The 23,406-nt window shown below is 43.8% G+C and overlaps 1 protein-coding gene and 1 long non-coding RNA gene across 5 annotated transcripts; one reads left to right on the top strand and one right to left on the bottom strand.

Moving 5' to 3' along the window:
• Window positions 1-5,178: 5,178 nt before the first annotated feature.
• LOC119765916 lies at window positions 5,179-5,941 on the bottom strand. Its single transcript, XR_005276927.1, has 3 exons — window positions 5,868-5,941; window positions 5,690-5,809; window positions 5,179-5,633 (listed from the first exon to the last, which is right to left on the bottom strand). It is a non-coding gene; the product is annotated as an uncharacterized LOC119765916 (long non-coding RNA).
• A 3,620-nt stretch (window positions 5,942-9,561) lies between these two features.
• Window positions 9,562-22,546, top strand: LOC6050968 (brain tumor protein). Of its 4 annotated transcripts, none has more exons than XM_038250140.1 (4): window positions 9,562-9,708; window positions 11,004-14,204; window positions 19,796-20,012; window positions 21,714-22,546. In XM_038250140.1, exon 2 carries the CDS (start codon window positions 11,250-11,252, stop codon window positions 13,944-13,946), a length of 2,697 nt encoding a protein of 898 aa, XP_038106068.1. In that variant the 5' UTR covers window positions 9,562-9,708; window positions 11,004-11,249; the 3' UTR covers window positions 13,947-14,204; window positions 19,796-20,012; window positions 21,714-22,546. The 4 variants fall into 4 exon arrangements, with proteins under 4 accessions (XP_038106068.1, XP_038106067.1, XP_038106070.1 ...); XM_038250139.1 differs by having other exon boundaries at window positions 9,676-9,774; XM_038250142.1 differs by lacking the exon at window positions 9,562-9,708 and adding an exon at window positions 10,816-10,831.
• The last annotated feature ends 860 nt before the right edge of the window (window positions 22,547-23,406 follow it).

Raw genomic sequence — 23,406 nt, forward strand, 5'->3', positions numbered from 1 at the left:
ATAGAATCTGCGGCCACGGCCATGGTCAAGCGCTCGGGGCGGCCCCAGGCTAAGGTCGGTGAACCCTATTTGCATGAGTTGAACTGGCCGAACAAATGGGTTCTCTACTAAATTAGCTGGCTCTGGTTGTGGATCCCCCGACACAGGTTCTCTGGATTGTGGGAACAACACGCAGGAGGAGGCTCGTGTTGTGATGTGTCTATTATGAAATCCTGGTGCGGAACGAATTTTGCAAGTGAGATCTGATGTGCTGTGTCATAATTATACTGGTGTCTGAAGCTACAGGAAGCTTTTCTAGTGTATCCTCAGATTTTTTTTATTGTTAGTTTTGATGAAGTAACTGATCGTTAATCTTATATATAGAAAAAGAACGTAAAACAACTCTCCATTTTGGAAGTTGATGTCAGTAAATGCTTTAGTTTCGTAAAGGCATGATAGATTTGGGCTCCTTGAACACGCTCCAATCGATAGGATTAAATTTTAGTGATCTCCATGGCAATAAATAAAATTGTAAATTTTGAGTATGAAAAAAGGTCAGAAACAAGATAAATTTATTTAAACAGGGTTTGTTTTTATATTTTTTGTGAACTTTTTTCCAAGAGGATTAATAACTTTTCTTTATTTATAACCATAATGTTTATTCATCATAAGGAATGTGTTTCGATAAACAACAAAATTATTTTCACTTTCCTGAATGAAAATAAGCATGACAAAAAGAATCTGATACAGACTAAAATATAATCCAAGATTTTTTTTTTTCAAAATAACCAATGCGCCATGGATGTACACAGAAAAAAAAGTAAGTCAGTAGGTATTATTATAATTATCAGAAATATTTCTTGTTTTCGCAAAGCCTTGGCTTTTTGATTATATTTTGGCCCAAAATCCAAAATATTGGCCTAAATGCCAAAATATCTTTATGAATTAATGTTGCGAGCTCAACAATTTTACCAGATATCGATATTTTAACATTTTGGTCAAATTATGAGAGCAGATTAAGTTTCAGCGGGCAAAATTGTATTTAAAATATGTAGTTAGACCACGGGGTGCTCAACCTTTTGGCCGTGCGGCCAGATCTGATTTTTCTGAAGCAGTGGCAGGCCGGAACTAATGTTTAGGGGCCATCCATAAACCATGTGGACACCTTAGAAAGGTGGGGGGGGGGCAGCGATTATCCACGCTCCATACAAAAAAGATTTGTTTTGTATGTAAATTGTCCACGAGGGGGAAAGGGGGTGGTCTGAGATTTCAAAAAAGTGTTTTGTTTAAAAATGTACTGCAATTATTTTGTCGATTGCAATTTAAAACAAATGGTCGTAGTAAGTTTTTTAAACGTTTAATTTCCTCAACACAACAAAATAAAAAAAATGAAATGAAATTTGGATTAAATATTTATTTATAAAAATGTGTTGAAATGATTTTTAACACACAAAAAAATAAAAAAATATTCTTCAAATTTCTTTAAACTGTTTAGGCCGATGCAAATATTTAAAAAATATTTAAAAAAGTTTTTGTCCCTCGGCCCTGGCCGAGGTCAAGGGGGGGGCAAAAAAATAAAAAAATATAAAAATTTAAATAACAAGCCATAGTCTTCACATTTAAATGAAAAAAGTGTTTTAAAATGCATTTTACACTAGTTCAGTTGTTTTGCAATCATTAGTTTTCAAAAAATCTAAGATCTGACAAAAACAAAAATTGTATCGAAAAAAAAGATTTTGCATCGAAAATTTTCAAAAAATCTTAAGTTTTTTTAATAAACCCAAACATGCTAAAAATGATTTTAAACGCAGGAGAGGGGGTGACAAAAACTTTTATAAATATTTGTACCAGCCTTAAGTTTATTTGAAAAATAAATTTTATGCTGATTTCATGACTCATTTTGAGAAATTTTTCAATATTTAAAAAAAAATGCAGTGAACTTTGGTATCTGAATAATTATTTGCTTTTTTAAGCGTTACCTAACAAAATTTATTACTTAATCAGTTTTTCTAAAAATTACATAATTTTTTGCTCACTTAATTATAAAAAATAAATAATTTTAATCCAATTCTTCCAAATAAAATTGCTTAAATTTCTGGTTCTGAAAACATTAATAAATAAGTGATAAAAAATTAATTCTAACATTAAGAATGTTTGAATCTAAAACAAAAACATTGCCAAAGCAGAAAAACTAAATGTTCTCAATTAATTCTCAATTCTCCCGTGGGATGAACGTTGGGCAGGCCTGAGTAAGACATTTTTTTTAATGTTTGACCTTGAATAAACAAAAACTAGAGCACACAATGTAAACAATAACAAACACGTTTTGTTTGGCTGACCATTGTGCCGAAGTTTGGTTGAAGTTGGTTGCTGGAGTCCCAAGTTATTATTACAAATGTTTACGGTAGTCTAACTTATACGTGCGTCAAACGCGTTCTGACCTGAAATTCCATTGGCCAGTTGTTGCACTTACATCAATTTTCAGGGAGTGACAAGATAGCACGACAAGATTGAAACTACTTTCATATGTAAAGTGACAAAAATGCACGGAGTTTTTTCGGATTTTGTTGAATACTTCAGGATTTATTGGGAGCTGCAAAAAATGGCGTTCTTAACTTAATCTGGCCCAAAATGCACGTACGACAAGTTAGCACGTCGGCGACGAACTGGTAATATCAAGTAATGAGGAAGCGAAAAAAACACCAGTTCACAGACGGGTATATTAACATTCCAACGCCCAAGGCTCCAAAAAAGTTGGAACGGTAACTACAACTCAATGGTTCTCGGGCATAACTCAACCAATCAAGATGATTCTTCTTTTCACTGATTTGTTAGGATGTCTAGATGATTCTAGACCTTTGCAGAACTTAATTTGATCAAATCTGTAATTTTTGCGATCAAAAACATCGTTCCAACTTTTTTTTTCGCGTGTAAAAAAAAATCGCCGAAAATTCCGCGAAGGCAGTCGTTTAAAAAAAGTTGGAACGATGTTTTCGGTCGCAGAAATTACAGATTTGTTCAAATCAAGTTCTGCAAAATTTTAGGATCATCTGAATGTCTAGATGATCCTAAAATTTTGCAAATCACTGGGAACAAGAATCGTCCCGATTGGTTGAATTATGCCCGAGAACGGGCGTGTTGAAGTTCGTGTAAGTTGGACATGCGTTAGAAAAATACCACTGAAATGTTTTCAGCATTTGTAGTGCTAAATATACCCTTTCCAACACAACCTTGTTCATGCACATTGTCTTGCTCTTTTTGAGATATTCGAGTTTTAAAATTGCATTTTTTTTCCTGAAAATTTCGGTAGCTTTTGAACTATTAATTAATTGCTTTTTCGTGATCGAAAATGTTTCTATTTGAAAGCTCTAAAAGTGCTTGCAACAGCACTTTCCCTTTTCCATTAAAAAAACTTAGTTTTGCAGTTTTGCTGCAATGCTTTCCATAAAACTATTCGTAGTTTACGAGTTGAACTATTGGTGACTTGAGCAAAGTAACTTAGATTGGCATTTGTAACCATTTTCGTAAAAAGAAAAAAAGCTGTATCATTTCCCGGAAAATCCAAACCATTGTATATAGTTAAAAAATAAAAAAGTTCATAATTCACCTAAAACGTATACACTGAAATAAAAAATAGTACCAAATTCCTTTATTCTAGGAATTTTGCCTATTTTCTTTTTTTTGTAATCGGGTTTTTTGGATTACTGAATAAGGAAAGGAGCCAAAATTCCTAGAATTTAGGAATTTGGTACTTTTATTTATTTTATTTTTTTCAGTGTACAGAACATGATTTTTTTTTCTTAATTGTTCGTTTGAACCGTTCCGGAATCTTCATATTTATTTTCCAAAGCATCGTAGAATTCAAACCCATCAAAACCACGCCGCTTCCCAGCAAACAAGTGAGAGCAAAATCCACAATCCACCCGCGACGACCAGCCTTTGTTACCCTAGTCGTTTGCCGTTTGCCTCAGTTCAACCTAGCCCGGCAACACCTATGATGCATTCGTCACTCTCTTATTCCAGTCCTGCACCGCGCGCGGTTCTGTGCAGAAATTGACCGCCGTGCACCATCAAACAATCCATCCCATCGCTACTCGTTCACGAGGGGGACGTCACTTCCACGTTGACCGAGCGTTAAAGATTCCTTTTCAAACCTTTTCAGCGTTCACTTTCACCTTTCCGCTTTATCTTGCTTTAACGCGCGTTAACCGCGTTAACTTGCTTTTTGGTTTACCTTTTTTTGCGTTCTCACATCAAACTACTCGATTTTTTTGACAGCTCGAACTGTCAAGAGCAAATGACAGTTCTCGTTGTCAAATCTGTCGAGCAGTTTGTTTTAGTAAACAACAAGAGAAAGAGTTTTGTCGCTGGCCATAAAAAAGCAATCCGTCGTCGAAAAGGAACCTGCCACCACCAATAACTCCGTTGAAAAGCTTCAGTCCGTTGCGGGATTAATTGCTGACACAGCTTTAGCAAACGCCAAATGAAAGGCGGTCGGATAAAAGCCGGAGATCAAGAGAACTTTCATCCGGAATAGACAATTTCACATCGACAAACAGCTTGAAAATCCGTTGCTGCGGGCCAGGAATGGGAAACCCATGGAGGCAGAGAACGAGCCGGAACAGTTGGAGTTGACCAAGTTGATGAGGACACACTGGAACACGAAGTTGAATTCAAAATGATCTGTGGGAGTACGCACAGGAAGGAGCACAAGGAGAAGTTGGCAGCACAAACAGAGTCGCCAGCTGGATCTCAAGTGCGACAAAAATCGACGGTGACGACAAAAGAGTCCCGATCGAGGTCCCGATAACAGTTTGGGATCGCCGGATTAGCAGAAGCTTATTAATAACAATCGAACGGGAAAAGCAGAGTGTTCCGTTAAAGTGTGACAAACCTAGAAAGATTCTTGAGGAACCGCCCATAGAATCCTCAGGAATGGCGCAACATGAACAATCCAGACGAAATTCTCATCAATCTAAGTTGATACAGTCCCAAAAGCGGTAATAAAAATCAAAAATGTTTCACCAGGCAATAGCAGTTTCTCAGTTTCCGGGAAAATCCAGTCACGTTCAAGCCACTGGGGTTCGAAATAAAGCTGGCCCAACTACCGGAACTTACGAAGAAGCAAAACAACGAGGAACGCGTTTTGCCGGAAGTTGCGAACGAACTTAAGTGTAGCGGTGGGTAAAAACTGCTATTTATAAATCTTTCAACTACTACATCAATTTTCCGTTCAATTCCGGAATGCGAGTAACGATTAAATTTAAAAATAAATAAAACAAAAAGCAAGCTAAATAAATATTTTTTAATAAAACACCCGAATCTCTTTGTCGATGCACTTATTAACGTCCTGAATTAAGTGCCAATCAGATGTCAACACATTGTGTGTGTTTTCACCTCCAGCTATGCCGTTGCAGCAACCCGTTGTCGTTCCGCTACTCGACGGCTTTCACAGAACTGCTTCGCCGTCAACTAATCCTTCGTAATATCTGCAGGTAATATTTGTTGCTCCCCTTGTCTAAAGATGTTCCTCCAGCGTGAAACTGTCGTCGTTCAGCTCTTCAAACGCTGTCAACCGAAACCCAGAACCGGTATCTCAGCTCCCTGAGCCCCCTAAGCCAGGTTGACCGGAACACCGACGAGGCGATGGGTTTCTGTAAATAGGATTTTATTTATAAGTCTCGTCGATTTCAAGCTATTTCCGTCTTACCTTGTGCACCTCCAACTCGATCTTGTACACCACGTCCAGCGTCAGATAGCTGTGAAAGTTGCCTGCCTCTGCCAGCTGGAGTAGGAACTCGAGAATCTGCGTACGACGTATGCTGCCAGTCTGCAAACGAACCAGAATTAAACCACTAAAACCTCCAGGTAGACCCGGACCAACTTACGTCAGCTGCTCGCAGAAGCAGTTAAACAGATGTAGACTTTGCCGTCGCCATCGCTGGACACGAGGTTGCTCATGTCGGGGAACAGGCATAACCGGAGAACATGTAGCTTTTGTAGACAAACCACTTGCCGTTTGGGGAGGTGTAACTACGGGTATCGTGAGCATCGTTGGATCGGCGATGTACTTTATGTCTACCGAAATGTCCCACTCCCAGACGTGCAAGCCAGAAAATAGCCGGAGCATCACGATGCTCCGGTTTTCGCCGACGAAGGTTGTCTTGTTGACCGCGCCCGGACGACGGTCGTACTCCTGGACGATGCAGATTCTGCGGGTAAGGTTGGGTCCAACTGTAAGATATAAGGAAATTTGAGGTTTCTTATCCAATTATTTCCAGTTAAATCTACTCACCCAAATGGTTTAGTCCAACGCTTCCACCGCACACAGGCTTTCACGAACTAAAGCGTGACACGACGTCGTCCGTTTCGGTGTCCAACAGCTTGAGGCAGCAATCGTACCCGGCCGACACGAGCTTATCGCCGCACTTGTTAAAACTCACGTTCCGCACGGCCTGCCGGTGGCCCGAGTAGGTTCACAAGCAAGTCCGCTTGTTGTAAACTTCCGATGGTCCGATTTGGGAACTACCGGATGTCTTGATGTGCAGCACGTACTTCTCCTCGCTGGGGCTTCTTGACCATTATCTTTTCGACCTCAGCCCGCTCGGTTCCGTTCGGCCTCGACACAGGTTCCTCATCCTCGTATTTGTCCACGGCGTCTTCTGGCTTGTCGTTCTTCCACATTTTTTTCTTTCATCTTCCATCCGATCGGCTTTCGAAGAGACAAACACAATCTTCCCGTCCGTGTCGTACGTAGCCTGCAAGCCCTCCCGGATTGTAGCAACTCGTTCCCCGTCGGTGCCACCACACTGGACGACTCCATCTGCCCCGTAGGAACCACCAGCGGAGCTGCAAAACATGCAGCGATTTCCCACCAAATGGGCTGAAACCGACATTCGTTTAGGAATAAACTTTTCCGAACGTTAGCAAAAAAACTCTCAAATTACTTTGTTTATTTTTACGAAAACTGCTTGAAAAAAACCAAAACAAATACCGAGTTGCCAAACATGACCAAAAACTGCTCGACGGCAAGGTTGCAAGAAAGATTTCCCTGGTTCAAAAGTCGAGCAGACGCTGGTCGCTTTAACTCGCTTTAACGCGCGTTAGCTTGCGATAACTTGCTTTAAGGTGGCGTTATGTGAAAACTCGGCACGATGAGTAGCGTTGATGCTTTTCGAGCTCGTTTTTGTGCGTTTTAGTGTGTTATCGCGGAGTGACGTCCCCCTCGCTCGTTCATTTCGTTCTCGCTCACTCCTCCTCCTCCCTCGCGATGCAACAACGTCTCAAACCACATTCTGTCCCCATCGTCGTCGTATCGTTCTGCAGGCCAGACCTTGCCATCAGACGCAGTCTGCCTGCGCTACAGCACGAGGGAGCCGAGGTGGGGGCTCGCGACGGCAAGGTGTGCGCGCTCGGGTTCGATCCCCCATCCAAACCCCCCTACTTGCGCGGTGTGTAGAAGAAAGGAAGCTCGCCGCCGCAGCCGTTTTTCGTCGTCGTCAAGCCCCGAGACTACACGCGGAACTACGACGCGGACATGACGCGCTTCTCGTCGTCGTCGACGGTCGTGAAGAGCCAGAGCATTCTTTGTTTAGTCATGGGGGGAAAAAAAGCAAAGCAGAACACCCAGCCAGGCCGCGCGCGGAGCAATGTTTTTGAACTTTGGGGCTCCGCGCTCTTCTCCACGCTCTTGCTCTCGTTCTCTTCGCAGCGGACCCGGCGCGAACTCCGGACTCACGTTGTATTGGTGCGGTCTGCAGGGAGACCATGTTGCCGTGTTGGTGCGGGAGTTTCAGTGTGGCACAGGTTCCGGCGGCGGCGGCGATGGAGTGTAAACAAAACCAACCTCTCGTCGTCGGCGCACATGTATGTGGCGTTCTTGCAGCAGCGCGTGCGGGAACTCACCTATACGGCGATGCTCGTGGAGTTCCAAAACTGATGATGGTTGATGATTGACGATGATGCTCGGGCTATGCCCCCGCCAAGCTGAGGGAACGTTGAGAGTCGGAGAGTTCCTTCTGTATGGGGCAGAGGCGTTGTTGGGGGTAGCTGCGGCTCCAAACAACCCTCGAAAACGCCTCTGAGATATAGGATTGAGCTTGACAGCGTTGACCTTGCTTGATTCATTTTATCGGGGTGATTACTTCCATCATCCTTCTTTTCTAAACGGTCAGGCCAACTGCATAAAGTTAACCGCAAAGATGATTCGTTGAATTGGATTGAGTTTGAGCACGAATGTTCAAACAACAATACAGCTCGGAATCTACAGCGGGTTGCATTGTTAATTTGACTTTGGTTAACCGCGGTAAATTTTCTAGAAATATTTCGAACTGTCAAAAATCCTCCAAAGCATTTACCACATTGATCACACAAAAAACTGTGGTAGAAAAGAATCCACCAAGATGCACCGCGATCAATTTTTGTACTGTACATTGAAATAGCACAAAAAATCTTAGTATTTTTAAACTGGTTTGATAATGGTAAACATGATTATCAACGAAGGAAAATGTATATAAAATTGTATTCATTCGATAAAAGTTTAATTTCCATTCGAATTTCGAAGTTATTTTTTAATATTTTTTTTTTGTCTTATGATTTTTCGACAAAAATTCAAAAAAGAATTTCTACATTTTTCACTTAAGATTGATTCCCAAAAAACACCATTACAGTCCATCCGCTCGATTATCGAATCACAGAAAAAGTCGTCTTATTTTTGATGGTTTAGCTTAAGTATTTCAAAAAAAAACTTCTGTAATGATTTAGAATTAAAAGTAGGAAAATAAAAAAAATACGAAAAAACCAAGCATGATAAAAAAGCTATTTTTCAAAAAATATCTAATAATGGTAAATCAAATGGTTGATTTAATTTTTTATGTAATACTTAATTCGTAATCAAAATGCACTTAAGTTATTTTTTTCTGACTTGAAAAAAAAATTGAAAAGCTGAGAAAATTCCTAAGGTTTTGATTTTTAGAACTTTGCAGATAAGGCCTTGATTACAGAGATTCGAGACTTAATATTGTCCAATTAGCCCTCGCTTTTTTATTACCGAAATACTCTACTGAACCAATTTTCAATGTTAAAAGTTTTTTGAAATTGTCTGGTCGTTTTTATGATAAAAATCTCAATTGTTTTTTTAAATTTTGAATTGCTTTGCAATTAACCAAGTGAGTCGCTAATTGCAAGTCGCCCAATCGAGTTGCGATCGCTTTTGAAGTGTTCTTTGTTGAACATAGTTCACTTTCGATGCATCACTTACCCAACCCACCAAACGCCTCTGCCCCCAACTAACCGTCTCTTGTTTACCATCTCTCTCTGTGTCTTGCTAGCCGCCAACACACACAAAGTCACTCACAATCATCGTGAGTTCTCACACTCGCTCTGCGAGAGAGAGCTCGAGAGTTCAGAACCTCCCAGCCTCGCAACCGCAGCCTAGCAGCAGCAGGTACAGCCTGTATTCGTTCTCCGTACTGCTGTATCGCTGCTGGATTGCTGTATCCATACGGCACCCCTCGCACGTTCTTTGTACAGCTTCTACCCAGCAGTGAGTCGTCGGTTTGTATGTGGTGGTACCCGCCAGGCTCGTCCGTGTCGTTCTCCTTCTTTTCCAAGCGTGGTCGTGTGTCTGTGTATCGGCGCAGCAGCTTGTCCGTCGACGGCGGCGGCGGTTTCCATCACGTTTTATGCTCAACGGCCGCTAGTCGTACTGCAGACTCGACGAGAGTAACAGTGAGTTTTTGGGTTGTGCTCCCTTGCGCGTGTTCTGCATGCACAACAGAAACCGTGAACCGAACCGTGTATTTTTTTGTTGTATTATCTCCTGGGAGCAAAGTATTATCCAGTGTATTGGGGGTTCTTTTGCGCTGTTGCTTCCTGGAGAGGTTCTTGCCTTCAGCAGACTCGTTGTTCAGCCGCAAGCTGTGCTGATACGGCGGTGTACGGAGCCAGCTTGCAGCAGCTGGAAAGCTGGAGTGCGAGGAAGACTGTGTGTGTTACTCACTGCACTGAGTGTGCTTTTGCTAGTTCGCAATTTCGCTAAAACGTGGTTTTCGCGGCCGTCACGACGCGTCTTCGTGGAATCGCGCTTCCATATGTTGGCCAGTTCACAACAGTCCAAGTGGTCGACACGCTTCCCGGGATGATGCTCAAGGATGTCTCGGTCATCGCCTGCTAGAGTTGCTGCAGGACAACCTTGAGAAGCGTTCCCGGGGCCTACTACTGTGCTGTCTGTGTCTCGGTCTGTGTTTCTGTGTGCTTGTGCACGACGGTGTACGTGCCGTGGACGGACTACTTGTGCAGCGGATACAAAGCGCCAGCGTTCTTCCTTGTGACGTCTTCGCGCCGAAGAAGAAAGGAAAACCGTATCGCTCTCGATCAGCTAGTAGACGGATTCTGCGGTGTTCTGCTGATCGCACACACACGCGTCACGCGTTCGACAGTGAGATTCTTTCCAAACATTTCGTATCAAGTCGTTCGTCTCCAGACCAATTCATCATTCGGCGTTCCTTTCGGTAGCCTGTTTTGCTCTCTTCAAGTTGCATTTTTATGTTCCTTTTCCCCTGCTCTTTGGACATCCCTTCGCGCGTTCAACACATCCTGTCTGTCCCACCCTGCTTCAAGATGTTTTCTTGAGTTTTCCCTTTTAACGAACCTTTTTTAGTACGAACGTGTATTTGTGCGTGTACGTGTGTGTGTGTGGTGCGTCCAAACAAAGAACAACACGCACACACTGTGTGTATATCGGCGACTCTATGGAAGAACGCGCGCGCGATTCTGCGTTGGCTAGTTGGGACTAACCGTCGAAAAGTTTGTGGCGAACCATACGCGCGCGGAGTCGTAAAACGAAACGAAAGTATGCTGGAAGCATAAACATAAGCGTGTGTGCTGGGAACGCGAAGAAGCGTATTTTTAGTGGTGAAACGAAGAAGTTGGTGGCCCCCCAACCAGGAATCGTGCAAGCGGGATGATGATCGACGCTGGGAAATTCTGAGTGTTAACTCGTGTGGGTTCTTCTCCTTTTTCAGCTTATAACGTGAAACGACAAGAAAATTTGCAAAAAAAAAAAAAATACAAAAAAGGAAAAAATTGAATTCTACAGTTGTTGAAAGTTTGTTGTCTGTGTAAACCGAAAAAGAGATGTTAACGTGAAGCAATGAGGATCGAGTGAAGCACATAGTGAAGAAGTGTTTGGAAGGTTAACAAAAAGAGTTACGGCAAGAGAGAAAAAAAAACTACAAAAAGGGCGATCCTATTGATGCGCGTGCAGTAAAATGGCCTCATCTCCCACGCCATCGCTAGAATCGTTACCCGGTGCGTCAAACTCGATCGGATCGTACGGTGAACCAGCGGATTACCTGTCGGACTCCCCGTTGACTACGCTAAGCGGTTCCGGAACCGGTTCCTCGCCCCCGGCCAGTGATTCCGCGATCTGCGACGACTACGTGACTGCGTCGAGCCTCGAGTCGGCCCAGTCGAACAGCTCAGAGTCGCTGTTCCCGCGCTGTACCGGCTGCAAGAGCAAGCAGTCGGATGCGGTGGCCAAGTGTATCGACTGTGTGAACTTTCTGTGTGCCAACTGCGTTACGGCGCACCAGTTTATGCACTGCTTTGACGGACATTCGGTGTTTCGTATTGGGAATTCGTCGGGCTCGAGCACGGGGTCAACGACCTGTACAACGACTACGCTGGCCAACGGCGGTGGACTGGGTGGGTTAGACGGAAGCCTGCTGGCGAACAACATTCTGAACAGCAGCAAGATGATGAACGGCTTCGAGCCACACCGGTTGACCTCGCTGAACCTGACCATCAAGGACGACACCAGCAGTCTGGTGAAATCGATCATGAACAATGTGATAACGCCACCGACCTCGAACGGGACGGGCGGAGCCATCACCACCGTGAACCAGCTCAACAGCCAGCTGTCGGCGCTGAACGTGCACGGTGTCGGTGAGATGAACGGCCAGAACAAACCCAACTACTTCTGCAAGCGACACACCAACGAACTGCTCAAGTTCTTCTGCCGGACTTGCAGCGTCCCGGTGTGCAAGGACTGCATGCTGATGGAGCACCCGAACGGAGTGCACGAGTGCGAACACAACCCCGATACGACGCCCAAACAGATCGAAAGTCTGCTCCACACCGTGAGTGAAGTGCGCGCCAAGGCCACCGAGCTCCGCACCCTCATCAAGAACGTCGAACACAACACGCAGCGAATCCAGGTGCAATACCACAAGGCCCAGAACGAAATCACCGACACGCATCAGTTCTACCGCTCGATGCTGGACGAGCGCAAGGCGGAACTGCTCAAGGAGCTCGAGAGCTTCTACAACACCAAGAACATGTCCCAGTCGGTGCTGCTGACCAAGAGCCAAGATCAGGTCGACAAGGTGCTGCAGAGCTGCGAGTTCGTCGAGCGTCTCAGCAAGTGCGCCGGCCTCGCCGAAACGATCATGCTGCGGAAGTTCATGGAGAACAAGCTGCTGCTGTTCCCGGCGATCACGCAAGATCTGCAGTCCCAGTACGAGCTGGACTTTGTGTCCAACTACCAGGCGATCCAGGTAGGCGTCCGGAACACGTTCGGCTACATCCGGTCGACCTCGGACGTGACCTCGACCACGAAGCAACCACCGATCGCACGACCAACATCCACCAACCAGCAAAATGGTGGTGTAATTGGCTCCAACAACCTCATCATGACCAACGGAAACAGCCCGTCCAGCAGCACCGGAAGCCTGAACTTGATCCAGCAGAACCCAATCCACCACGGAGGCAACGGCCACCTCATTGACCGGCCCTACTCGAACGGAAACTCCGGCAACAACGGCATGAGCATGTCCACCTCCCCCTCCCAGACCAACGGCATGGGCGGTGGCCTCTCAGCGTTCGACTCGAACATCATCTCGAAGCGCTTCAACAGCGCCAACAGCCTGGGACCGTACGTGGGCGAAGTGCAACCGCTGCAGCAGCTCAACCCGTACGAAAAGTGGAGCAACGGCGGAGGCAACGACATCTTCAACAACATCAACGACCAGTACACCATTCCGCTGAATCACATCCCCGCGCAGGAGTCGATGATCGATCTCAGCTCGAAACTGATGAACACCAACATTTTCCCACCGAAGTCACAGATCAAGCGACAGAAGATGATCTACCACTGCAAGTTTGGCGAGTTTGGCGTGATGGAGGGCCAGTTCACGGAACCGAGCGGCGTCGCCGTCAACGCCCAGAACGACATCATCGTGGCGGACACCAACAACCACCGGATCCAGATCTTCGACAAGGAGGGTCGCTTCAAGTTCCAGTTTGGCGAGTGCGGCAAACGGGACGGCCAGCTCCTCTACCCCAACCGGGTCGCTGTGGTACGAACGTCCGGAGACATCATCGTGACGGAACGATCGCCCACGCACCAAATCCAGATCTACAACCAGTACGGCCAGTTTGTGCGCAAGTTCGGCGCTAACATCCTGCAGCACCCGCGCGGCGTCACCGTCGACAGCAAGGGCCGCATCGTCGTCGTAGAGTGCAAAGTGATGCGCGTCATCATCTTCGACCAGTCCGGCAACGTGCTGCAAAAGTTCGGCTGCAGCAAACACCTCGAGTTCCCCAACGGCGTCGTCGTCAACGACAAGCAGGAAATCTTCATCTCCGACAACCGGGCGCACTGCGTCAAGGTGTTCAACTACGAGGGCCAGTTCCTGCGGCAAATCGGCGGCGAGGGCATCACCAACTACCCGATCGGCGTCGGCATCAACGCCAGCGGCGAGATCCTGATCGCCGACAACCACAACAACTTCAACCTGACCATCTTCACCCAGGACGGCCAGCTCGTGTCCGCGCTCGAAAGCAAGGTCAAGCACGCCCAGTGCTTCGACGTGGCCCTCATGGACGACGGCAGCGTCGTGCTGGCCAGCAAGGACTACCGGCTGTACATCTACCGGTACGTGCAAGTACCGCCGATCGGCTTGTAAAGGGATGAGAACCTGCGTGCCAGCGAGGACGCAGCAGCAAACGGCCGTGGGCCGCCGCCGCGACGCCATCCGGCCGCGACCCGGCCACGAAGAACCATGACGAAGCGAAGCGATTGAACACAGAAGAAGCGACCACCCCAAACCACACTCTAAGCCGTCGCCATCTCGGCGCAGTGTGCGTGCGTTCCCCTAAACGGGTGTGCGTGCGCTCAGATTACGGGACGCGCGCGCAAAGGAAATCTCAATTCGAAAACACAGGTAAGTTGCGTTTCCAGCAAACAAAATACAGCGCCCTTTATCGGATCCAACCCCTCTCGAGTTTCCCGCTGGGTTTCTATTTCTCCCTTTGCGTTTTTTTTTGTGTTCCCTTTTGCGAAGGATTCGAGTAGTCACTCCTTGTGCGTGTGTGTTTGTGCAGCCGGCAACGGCGACGCAGAAAAAAAGTCGTCATGATCAGCAGGCGTTGACGCGCTAGGAGTTCTCCCCCTAACCAACCGTAGTATCAAGTATCCTTTCGAGGGTCCCCCCTCCTTCAGCCCACTTCAAGTCGAGGAACACCCACGAAAATGCTGCGCGGGAGGTCGTCGAAGATGGCGGAGACGACGACGGCGACGCTGTTGAGAAGCGGTAATTGTTACAAGAATCGATTAGGACGTTGGCTGAGGACTAATTTCGGGAAGTTGGATGTGTGGTCTGGTGGTTGAGGGCGATTGATGTGGGAACTGGGCACATTTGGTTTTGGAAAGTTTTGGGACAATTGATTAAATTAGTGCGAGGGCGGACTTGTTTGATGTTGAGGTCGCGTGCAGCAGAAATTGGAAGAAGTTGTGGGGTATTTAAATTGATTGGACAGTTGTGTAGGAGGTGGATTTTGCAGAAAATTAGATCTACAAATGTTAGGCTAAAGTGAACTGATATTGAAAGTAGCATGCAGAAAGAACATCAATTGAAGCCAATTTCTATGCCATTCTCAAAATCTGATTGAATTTAATTTTAAGTATTCGTTCACGTTTTTGCAAACAGTTTCCTTTTCTGTGTAGGATGCTAAAGGAAAGTTCCCAGTTTTGAAAGTTCTTTCGAGTAATTCTCAGCAAAAAGAATTGTCGGTCTCTATCTCGTGTTCACACAACCCAGTGTGACAATCTCTTTTTCTCTCTCATTCACCTACTCACAATCGTTTCTCCCTGAACAGAGCATAACCGCAAAAGCCGCCACCAAACATAATTTTCTAACGCAGTTTAACGGGACGTAATTTATGGTCAGTTCCCAATCTCCCTCTCGCTTTTTTCTTTGCTGTTTTTTGAGAAAACAAAAGAATCTTCGGCGAGTGAGTGTGAATAGGGAAAAGAGAATGAGTGATAAAAAGAGAATGCTCATGCTGGCAATCACAAGACAAAAGGAGAGAACTCACAAGCTATAGTGACGGTCGCTATACCTTCTGAAATTTTGTAGCAGGAATAATCAAATGATAGTCGAGATGATAGTTTTTTCTATCACTCATTTAAAAAATTGATTTTTCAGAATATAGATTTTTTTGAATTTTTTAACAGAAAATTGCGTATTTTTTCCAATTCAGTTTTTTTTAAAGAAACATTGAACGTCCAAATCAGAATCAACCTCTAAATAAGAATCGACAACACCCGAACAATTATCTTTCCAAATTTCCCGCAAGTCCCGTTTTGATTTCACCTGGTGGCCAGGCGTTGCCCATTTTCCGCCGGAGGCGAATCGAAAAATTTTATTTCTCCACGTAACAAATTTAATTAACTTTGCACGGTCGGCGAAGAGAATAGCAAGGGCCTTGACGGATCCTTCAAGCTCTTCCTTCGAAAGCAACGGAAGAGAACGACGGCTGCCGGGGAAGCTGACGGCTGATTGCTTTCGGAAATGAAAATTTTCTTCCAAGGATTTTGGAGAGTTTTGTTTTCGGTGGAGGTGGGAGGAAGATTTCCACTTTTATCTGAGATGATTTTTTTTTCATTGGGGCTATCGAGATCGGTGGTGTGCGATGGTCCACGGGGAGCAATTTGGCTCCCAATGGGTTGGCGGTTCTCGAGAGAGGACACGGCCAGAAAGTGCCTGTAATTTACTAATTCAATCGCATGACAGGTTTCTCCTGTCTAACGCCTCAAAATTCTACTTTTTTATGCTGCGTTGCAAGAAAGAAGGTCAGCAAAAGGGTCATTGGACTATTGGATTATAAAAAGGGATAGGAAGTTCCGGAATGTTTTTCGATCTAAATTAATGAAGCGCGTCCTGAGAAATGTTGCAGGCTTGGTTACCGAGTTTTATTGGCAGCTGGGGGTGTTGAAATTGTTTTAGATGGAGTGAATTGGATATGGATTGAGAATGTATTGCAGATTCTAAGATATTGAAGAAACTACAGATTGTTAAGATTCTGGAGATACATTTTTCAACGGACCTTTTTTAAACCATAAAATTGGAAACAAAGTTCAACTCTTCAAATGCCAAGAATATTCCACTTTTCACCGCACAAAGTTGACGTCGCTCTACAGGAAGTGAAAAAGATACGCACATTTAGCGGCGCTGGCAATCCCATCAATTACCCCCACCACTCCTTAAAACCACCCCGGCAGTATATAAAGTACCCCCCTACTTCACCTCCCCAAACCTCACTTTTACCCAGAAGACTCAGAAGTTAATTCAACAGTCCGCGCGAGAGAGCATGTCCGCGCTCGACGAATATTAGTCACTCAATTTAGCGCAGAGTGGCGCGCGCGTGCAATTACTACCGCGTGTTTAAATGTTTGTCCACGTCCAGGGTGGAATCCGGGACACTCGCCCTCCGGTCTGGACACACTGACAAAGATTGATTAATTTCTTGCTGTTTAAACATCAAAATTTTGGATGTCAAATTAAATCGATTCACCTCGGCGGCCGCACTAATGGCCATCAGCGCCTCCCCTTAAGAGGAAGGGGGGAAGGGGCGTCGGAGATCTGACACAAGGGGGTTGACACTAATTTCGGGGACAATAACCTGGTGGGCAGGCGTTTGCTTTACTTCTGTTTAACTGCCGCCGGGTGGGCTCCTCCGTTGTGCACGGTGGGGTTGATCTGGAAAAAAAATTTGAAAAAAAATTCTGGACATACCTAAGATTCTGTAGATATCTTGAGATCCTGAAGGTGCCTAAGATTCTTGACATTCCTAGGATTCTGGACATTACTAAGATTCTGGAGATACCTACATTTTTTTTAAGATACCTAAGATCCTGAAGATACCAAAGATTCTTGACATACCTAAGATTCTGAAGATACCTAAGATTTCGGAGATACCTAAGATTCTTGACATACCTAAGATTCTGAAGATACACAGGATTCTGGAGATACCAAAATTTATGAAGATACCTAAGCTTCAGGAGATACCTTCAATTCTGAAAATACCTAGGATTCAAATTACATCTACAAATTTTACAAAAAAAAAAATAAAAAAAACCGCTCCCCTCAACTTCACCGTGCTCCAAAAACCTCCAAAACAACAACAAAAAATCCTCTAGAACCGGCGCGCGATGGAAGATAAGTAGGCCCCACTACCAACTGCTTTGTATTTGGAGCTTAGCATGCCATGGAGTCGCGCGAGCGCGGGTTGAGGTGTAAATATTGACAAATTATTACGTCGCACCTTCTCCAGCGCCAGTTCTTGCCGCGGTGACGCATTTGAGATCCACAGCGACGATACGCGCGGAACCAGCTGGAGCGCTACGGATCGATTAAGATGTTGTCTTAAGGCACGGTTGGTGCGTTGGAACAGCTGCGCCTTCTGACGCAGCTGAGCTGACTTGGAATGGGACGATCTAGTCAGCCTTTGCTGTCTGTTTTGAAGGAAGTGGCCTGCTTATCGACCACTTGAGCTAATGAGCTACCTGTGTTGGACACTTGAGGGCTTTTGTTAATTTGATTTGGTTAACCGCGGTGAATTTTCTTGAAATAATTCGAACTGTCAAAAATCCACCAAAGCATCTACCACATTGATCGCACAAAAATCTGTGGTAGAAAAGTATCCACCGGTAGATGCTTTGGTGGATTTTTGACAGTTCGAATTATTTCAAGAAAATCCACCGCGGTTAACCAAATCAAATTAACAAAAGCCCTTTGGATTGCTTTGATAGCTGATAACAGAAGATTCAATTAGTGATGACAGTGGACGCTTGATAGTTTGACAAACGTCACTTTTGAATCGAACCGGGAACTCCACACGCCAAAACATCCTTGTCTGTCAGCAACACTTTTGGGGCGCGTGATCACGTGTTTGGGAATTGTGGCACGTCCCTGACCCATTGACCGCGCTGAGGAGCAATCATGACGCCAGGTGTCAGGTGCAGGTTTTTGCGGGTTCGAACGAGGAAACTGCAGCAAAAAAAAAGTAACGTGACTTTCGGTGCAACAGACTACGGCACTTTTTGTCTGTACTTCCTGTTTTGCATTCTAAAAGCTTTGAAATACTTAGAGAAAACAATGTAAACGGAGCAAAGTCAGTTTGTAAACAGAAGACTCTACTATGAGCGGTTTGTTTACACTCTAACCTTTTGCGTTGTTTCGCTGGAACTGTCCACTCATCGTTCTAATCCGCAAGCTTTCTTTGTGCCAAGTTACCACGATTTCCACGAATTTTGAGTGTTGGCCAGACCTACCTTGTGACACTTGACGAGAAGAGGATTCATTGCTGGTGAAGAATCTTGAAAACTTTACTGATTAAGGATGCGAAGATACTCGAGAATTCGAAAAAAAAACTGTAAACATAAACAAAGTTGCCATTAAACTAAAAACATAAACAAACTTTTCCTTGCAGAGGGTTGACAGTTTCATCATTTATACAAATTGATGACTTTTGAGTTGAAACTTAGCAACACTCTAAAAAAAAGTTGAACAATGATGAAAAAAGGATGACAGTGACTACACCCTCATTCGAAATCACTCAATATTCGTCAAAATCAAACCTTTTCAGAAATGAGTAAGTGGGGCTTCTGACAGATTCAAGTGAATTTCACTCAAATTTGAGTGAATTAGAATCAATTTTTTTTTAACTCTGGGTGAAATTTAATAATTTCTGATTAATTTTGCGTTGACGAAAACTGAGTGATTTTGATTGTGCGTGTAGAATAATACTAAACAGTTGTTTTCCTGACTTGACAGCTCTTTGTTTGCATTGTTACACTCTCGCAAGAATATGCTGATATTTTGTCTAATCAATGTCCGCCATAGTTTTTTTCAGTGGGTTTGCATAAAACGTCGTTTAATGGTCAAAATTCTTAGCCTTTTAAAGTGAGCAGTATTTTTTAAAGTTTGTTAGGGTAAATTGGGTTGAAATTTAAGACTTAGATTGCTTTCAACAAATGATTTCTAAATCTCTAGAACGCAATATCCGTTTATCCAGAACATTTACGAGGGAATCCCTCGCCAGTTATCAACATCGCAACCCCAACTGCCTTATCAGAGCTCGACGTTATAAGACCAGAAAGGGAGGGCGCTCTAGAACACTTCAACTGCTAACTTCCAACCTAATTGCCTTCAAGCATTTCGTGCTCGATTAGCGTAGCATTTTTTCTTCTTTCCTCCGTTCTACTCAACAGATGTAGAACTCATTCCACTTTGGCGAATCGGCTCAATCCAGATGATGTCAAACGAGTTTTTTCGGGTTCTTGGCCGTCCTCACTCTTGAATTAATCGAAAATAGAAATGACTGAATCGTTGCAGAATGAAAGAACGAAATTGTGAATCACCCCCCGATAGGTTCCAGACATTCTCGAGAGTTGGTACAATCCGATGAAGGCCCCCTAAAAGAAACGCTAAAATCTCACTAACGCCATCCAAAAAACACTTCCAAATTCTAGCTCTCGGACAAAAAGTAGCCGCACCAAGGCCGACGAACTGCACAGCTGAACCGGAAGAACACGGTGTCGACCCCCGTCGGATCGAAGGAGGTTACGTTATCAACGGGCAGCTGTTTTACCCGCGTCGTAGTAGGCACGCCGAACTGGGCAACGAGAACACGCTCAAGACTCTGTCATGGCCGACTTGGACGCAGCAACGCAGCAGCGCAAGAGTCAAGTAAGAACTTTTTTAGTAAGTCGCGTTCGTAAATTTTTGCTCTCAGATAAGGGGGAGCGTTTGCCCCTCTTACAATTGAGGGCAGAACACACCGCACACAATACTTGCGCGGGAGATTACGACGGAATAGAATGAGGTGGGGTGGGGCGAAGAAGGGTGAAAACACACACACAAGCGCGTGAGAATGCATGAAAAGCGTGTACATTTAAATTACACTGAAATCAAGATGAAGAAAGGAGGAAGCGTTAGGAGGAGCTCACGCAAAGACACGCGTGAGCGTTAGCGTTTTTTGACAATTGCCGCGCGCACGGGCAAGCATGATTATCCTTATTAAATTAATGACCTATTATTATTAGAGCTATTGATTAACGCGAATCGATTTGACTTCTACGACTGATAAACAAAAAAACAATTGTTATTGCAAGTGGATTAGTGAGAAGAGCCTACTACGATTGAGTTTTCATACACACACAAACAAACAAAAACTCTCTATCTCTTTGGACAACCCCTGAATATATCCTAGTCAGGACCGTCCGGTTGTATATGTTTAACGCAAACTACTTACTAGCCCCCTGCACAGATACACAGGGAAAGGTGGGGCAAAATCAGCGTGTTTTAATTATATCAGGGTATATGTTCGTTCACAGCGAGATCACACTCACACACATTCATTAAGATTACTAGCGATTACACGAAACAAAAACAAAACGCGTTAGTTAAGTCAACTATTTGAATTTTTCTATTTTAATTTTTGTCTAGTGAGAATAGTGTTTTTGTTTTCGAATTAGTTCTCAGTGCTTCTTTAAACATACGATATGTGTAAAACATGCGCTCCTAACTCATAAGACTTGGACAATAGCGACTGTCAGACGGCGTCCAACCCCCCTCAACACAAAAAAAAACAAAACAGACTTCTTATAAATGGAAATTACCGCAACAAAAATGCATCAAAACAAACCCAAGAAACGGCCAATTTCCATTGGTAAGGAGCCTTTTTGCGCGAGGGGTAGGACACGTTTCACACTTGCTATTTCCGCCCACCCACGAAACTCGATTTTAACATGAATCTATCTAAGTCGTCGCGAGCGTGTACGGGGCCGTTATTGCCCGGGCGCGTTTCGCGAAAAAAATATTATTATCACCTTTTTACGTTGATACGTCTAGTTTGATAAGCGTACGGTTAAAATTAAACAAACATGAAAAATAATCTATTACTTAATTGGTGGATATCCCCTCCCCGGTAAGCAAACCTGAAAAGGGAAGATAAAAAAAAACATTGGAGCAAAGAATAATAAGGCGGTAACATGTGGAAACAATTAGGCATTTAATAGATATATTTAAAAGAAAATATTTAGATAAATTGTTGAACTGTTTTGTAGCGTTTTACGGTAAACCAAAATTTATCTGATATGCATTAAAAAAACGAGTGTGTGAAGAAAAACAACAGAAAAAAATCAAGCGAACACATCCAGACACACAACACACTCACACGCACCGCTAGCGGTGCACGAGCTGTCAAAACATGTAACATATAAGCGCCACCTTCCTACCCCTCGGCGAACTCCTCCTCGCGCGTGACAGAACTCACACTACTTACCCCTCCCATTTTTTTTAGTTAGGCACTTTTCCAATTTTTCAAAAAACCAAACGATTCTAATTATTTTTTGTGTTTACCGTTTACCTTTCGATGTGTGCGCGCAGCCAACTGACGACGACGACGCCGACCAAACTGTCAAAAACGGGGACGACACGCACACACGAACGTTGCGCGCAATTGTTTTATTTTCTTGTCTGTGTTCAAACGTCAACGCAACGGACTGACAGTGTGACAGAACGGGAGAGAACGAAAAATGAGAACGAGAGAGGATGTAGGAAAAGCGGTTTTTATACACATATTATTCTTACAGTGCAGTATTACTGATTTTTTTTTTGTTTTGTTTGTTTAACGTGTAAGGCCGTGTAAGAGGAGGAACGTTTTTCTTCCAGTTTTTTTTGTCTTTATTGTGTATTGTATAGAAACTATTTCTCTCGTATTTTTGTCAGTCGCGTGCTTTAGCTTTTTACAACACTATTATTATTTGTATGTTTGTTTTACTATAATGACTACTGCAAAACGACACGATATCAGCGCTATTTGTAGAAAGTATCTCGTTACACGTGTAAGGACAAGTCGTCATGTTTGTGTGTGTTTTTTGCTACAATTACTCACTTTTACCTTAGCCGATAGTCGCCTCTTTTTAGTTATCTCATTTTTTATTATTGTATTTTTATATATAAACTATTATTATTTTGATATATTATTATTGCATTTAGAAACGACACCTTTTTAAATTAATATTATACACCTTTGTTGGTTATGTTGATTTTTGTTTTGTTAAATTATTACACTTAAGTTTTTGAGTTTAACGAGTGTTTTGAGAAACCAGACTTGTAACACGAATGCAACAACACCAACAAACAAACAAAAGAGCGACTGCCGCGACAAATACAACATCACGAACGCGCACGCTCGCAGGAAAACAAGAAAAAACAAATCTGTGTATATTTTTTAAAGCAACGAAATTTGAGCAATCCGTAAATAAGTTGTATAAGTGCGTTCTCAACACCCGTAAGCGTAAAAGCAAGCAAGCATTTAGGGATAACATCGTCATGTAAACGAGAAGCGTGTTTTTTCTTCTACGGTTTAAGTTAAATAAAAACTGCAAACTTAAAGACACACACACACGGTTAGGACCAGCAAGGGAACACTGCAAAAAGGGATTGATGTGATCTGCAACTGTCAAAGTTGGGCGCGATCACATAAAGCTCCTTTTTTACAAGCATACATTGTTTTAATTTTTATAGAAATAAACCTAGAAAGTTACTTACTTTTTTGATTATTTTTAAATTATATACTATTCGATGATTTATTAACAAAACGAAAGAAAAAAACAAAAATAAAAGAATGAGTTGTTTAGATAATTTGAACCGATCTTTTTCTTTTCACACCCAATTGAACATTCTTTAAAAAACTAAACTTCAACTCGCTTCTCTCCCTAACACTCTCGCCACTAACTCAAATTTCCTTACTCTAAAAAATATCTCTAACACTACTAACTCAAAAACTAACTGCAAGTGTGGTTCCGGCAAAGCTCTGTGCCACGCTCGCGCCAACCGGTTCCCGAACCGGTTCGCCGCGGTGGCGGCCATCTTTCCCGTTCGTTGACAGCGCCTGCGATGGTACTAACCCGGTGGTGGCGGTAACCCTTGCCAAGGTCGGCAACCAAACGAGTTGCGCCAACAAAGAAGCAGATGCGCGATGACCGCCATAGCTGTCAGTTTTTCGGTGAAGGTCGATTTCGGTCTCTATTCGTGCGCGTCAGTTTTTTTCGTTGCTGCTTCGCTTTTGCTGATA

Source organism: Culex quinquefasciatus, chromosome 2, assembly GCF_015732765.1.
Source record: "Culex quinquefasciatus strain JHB chromosome 2, VPISU_Cqui_1.0_pri_paternal, whole genome shotgun sequence".
Lineage (NCBI taxonomy): Eukaryota > Metazoa > Arthropoda > Insecta > Diptera > Culicidae > Culex > Culex quinquefasciatus.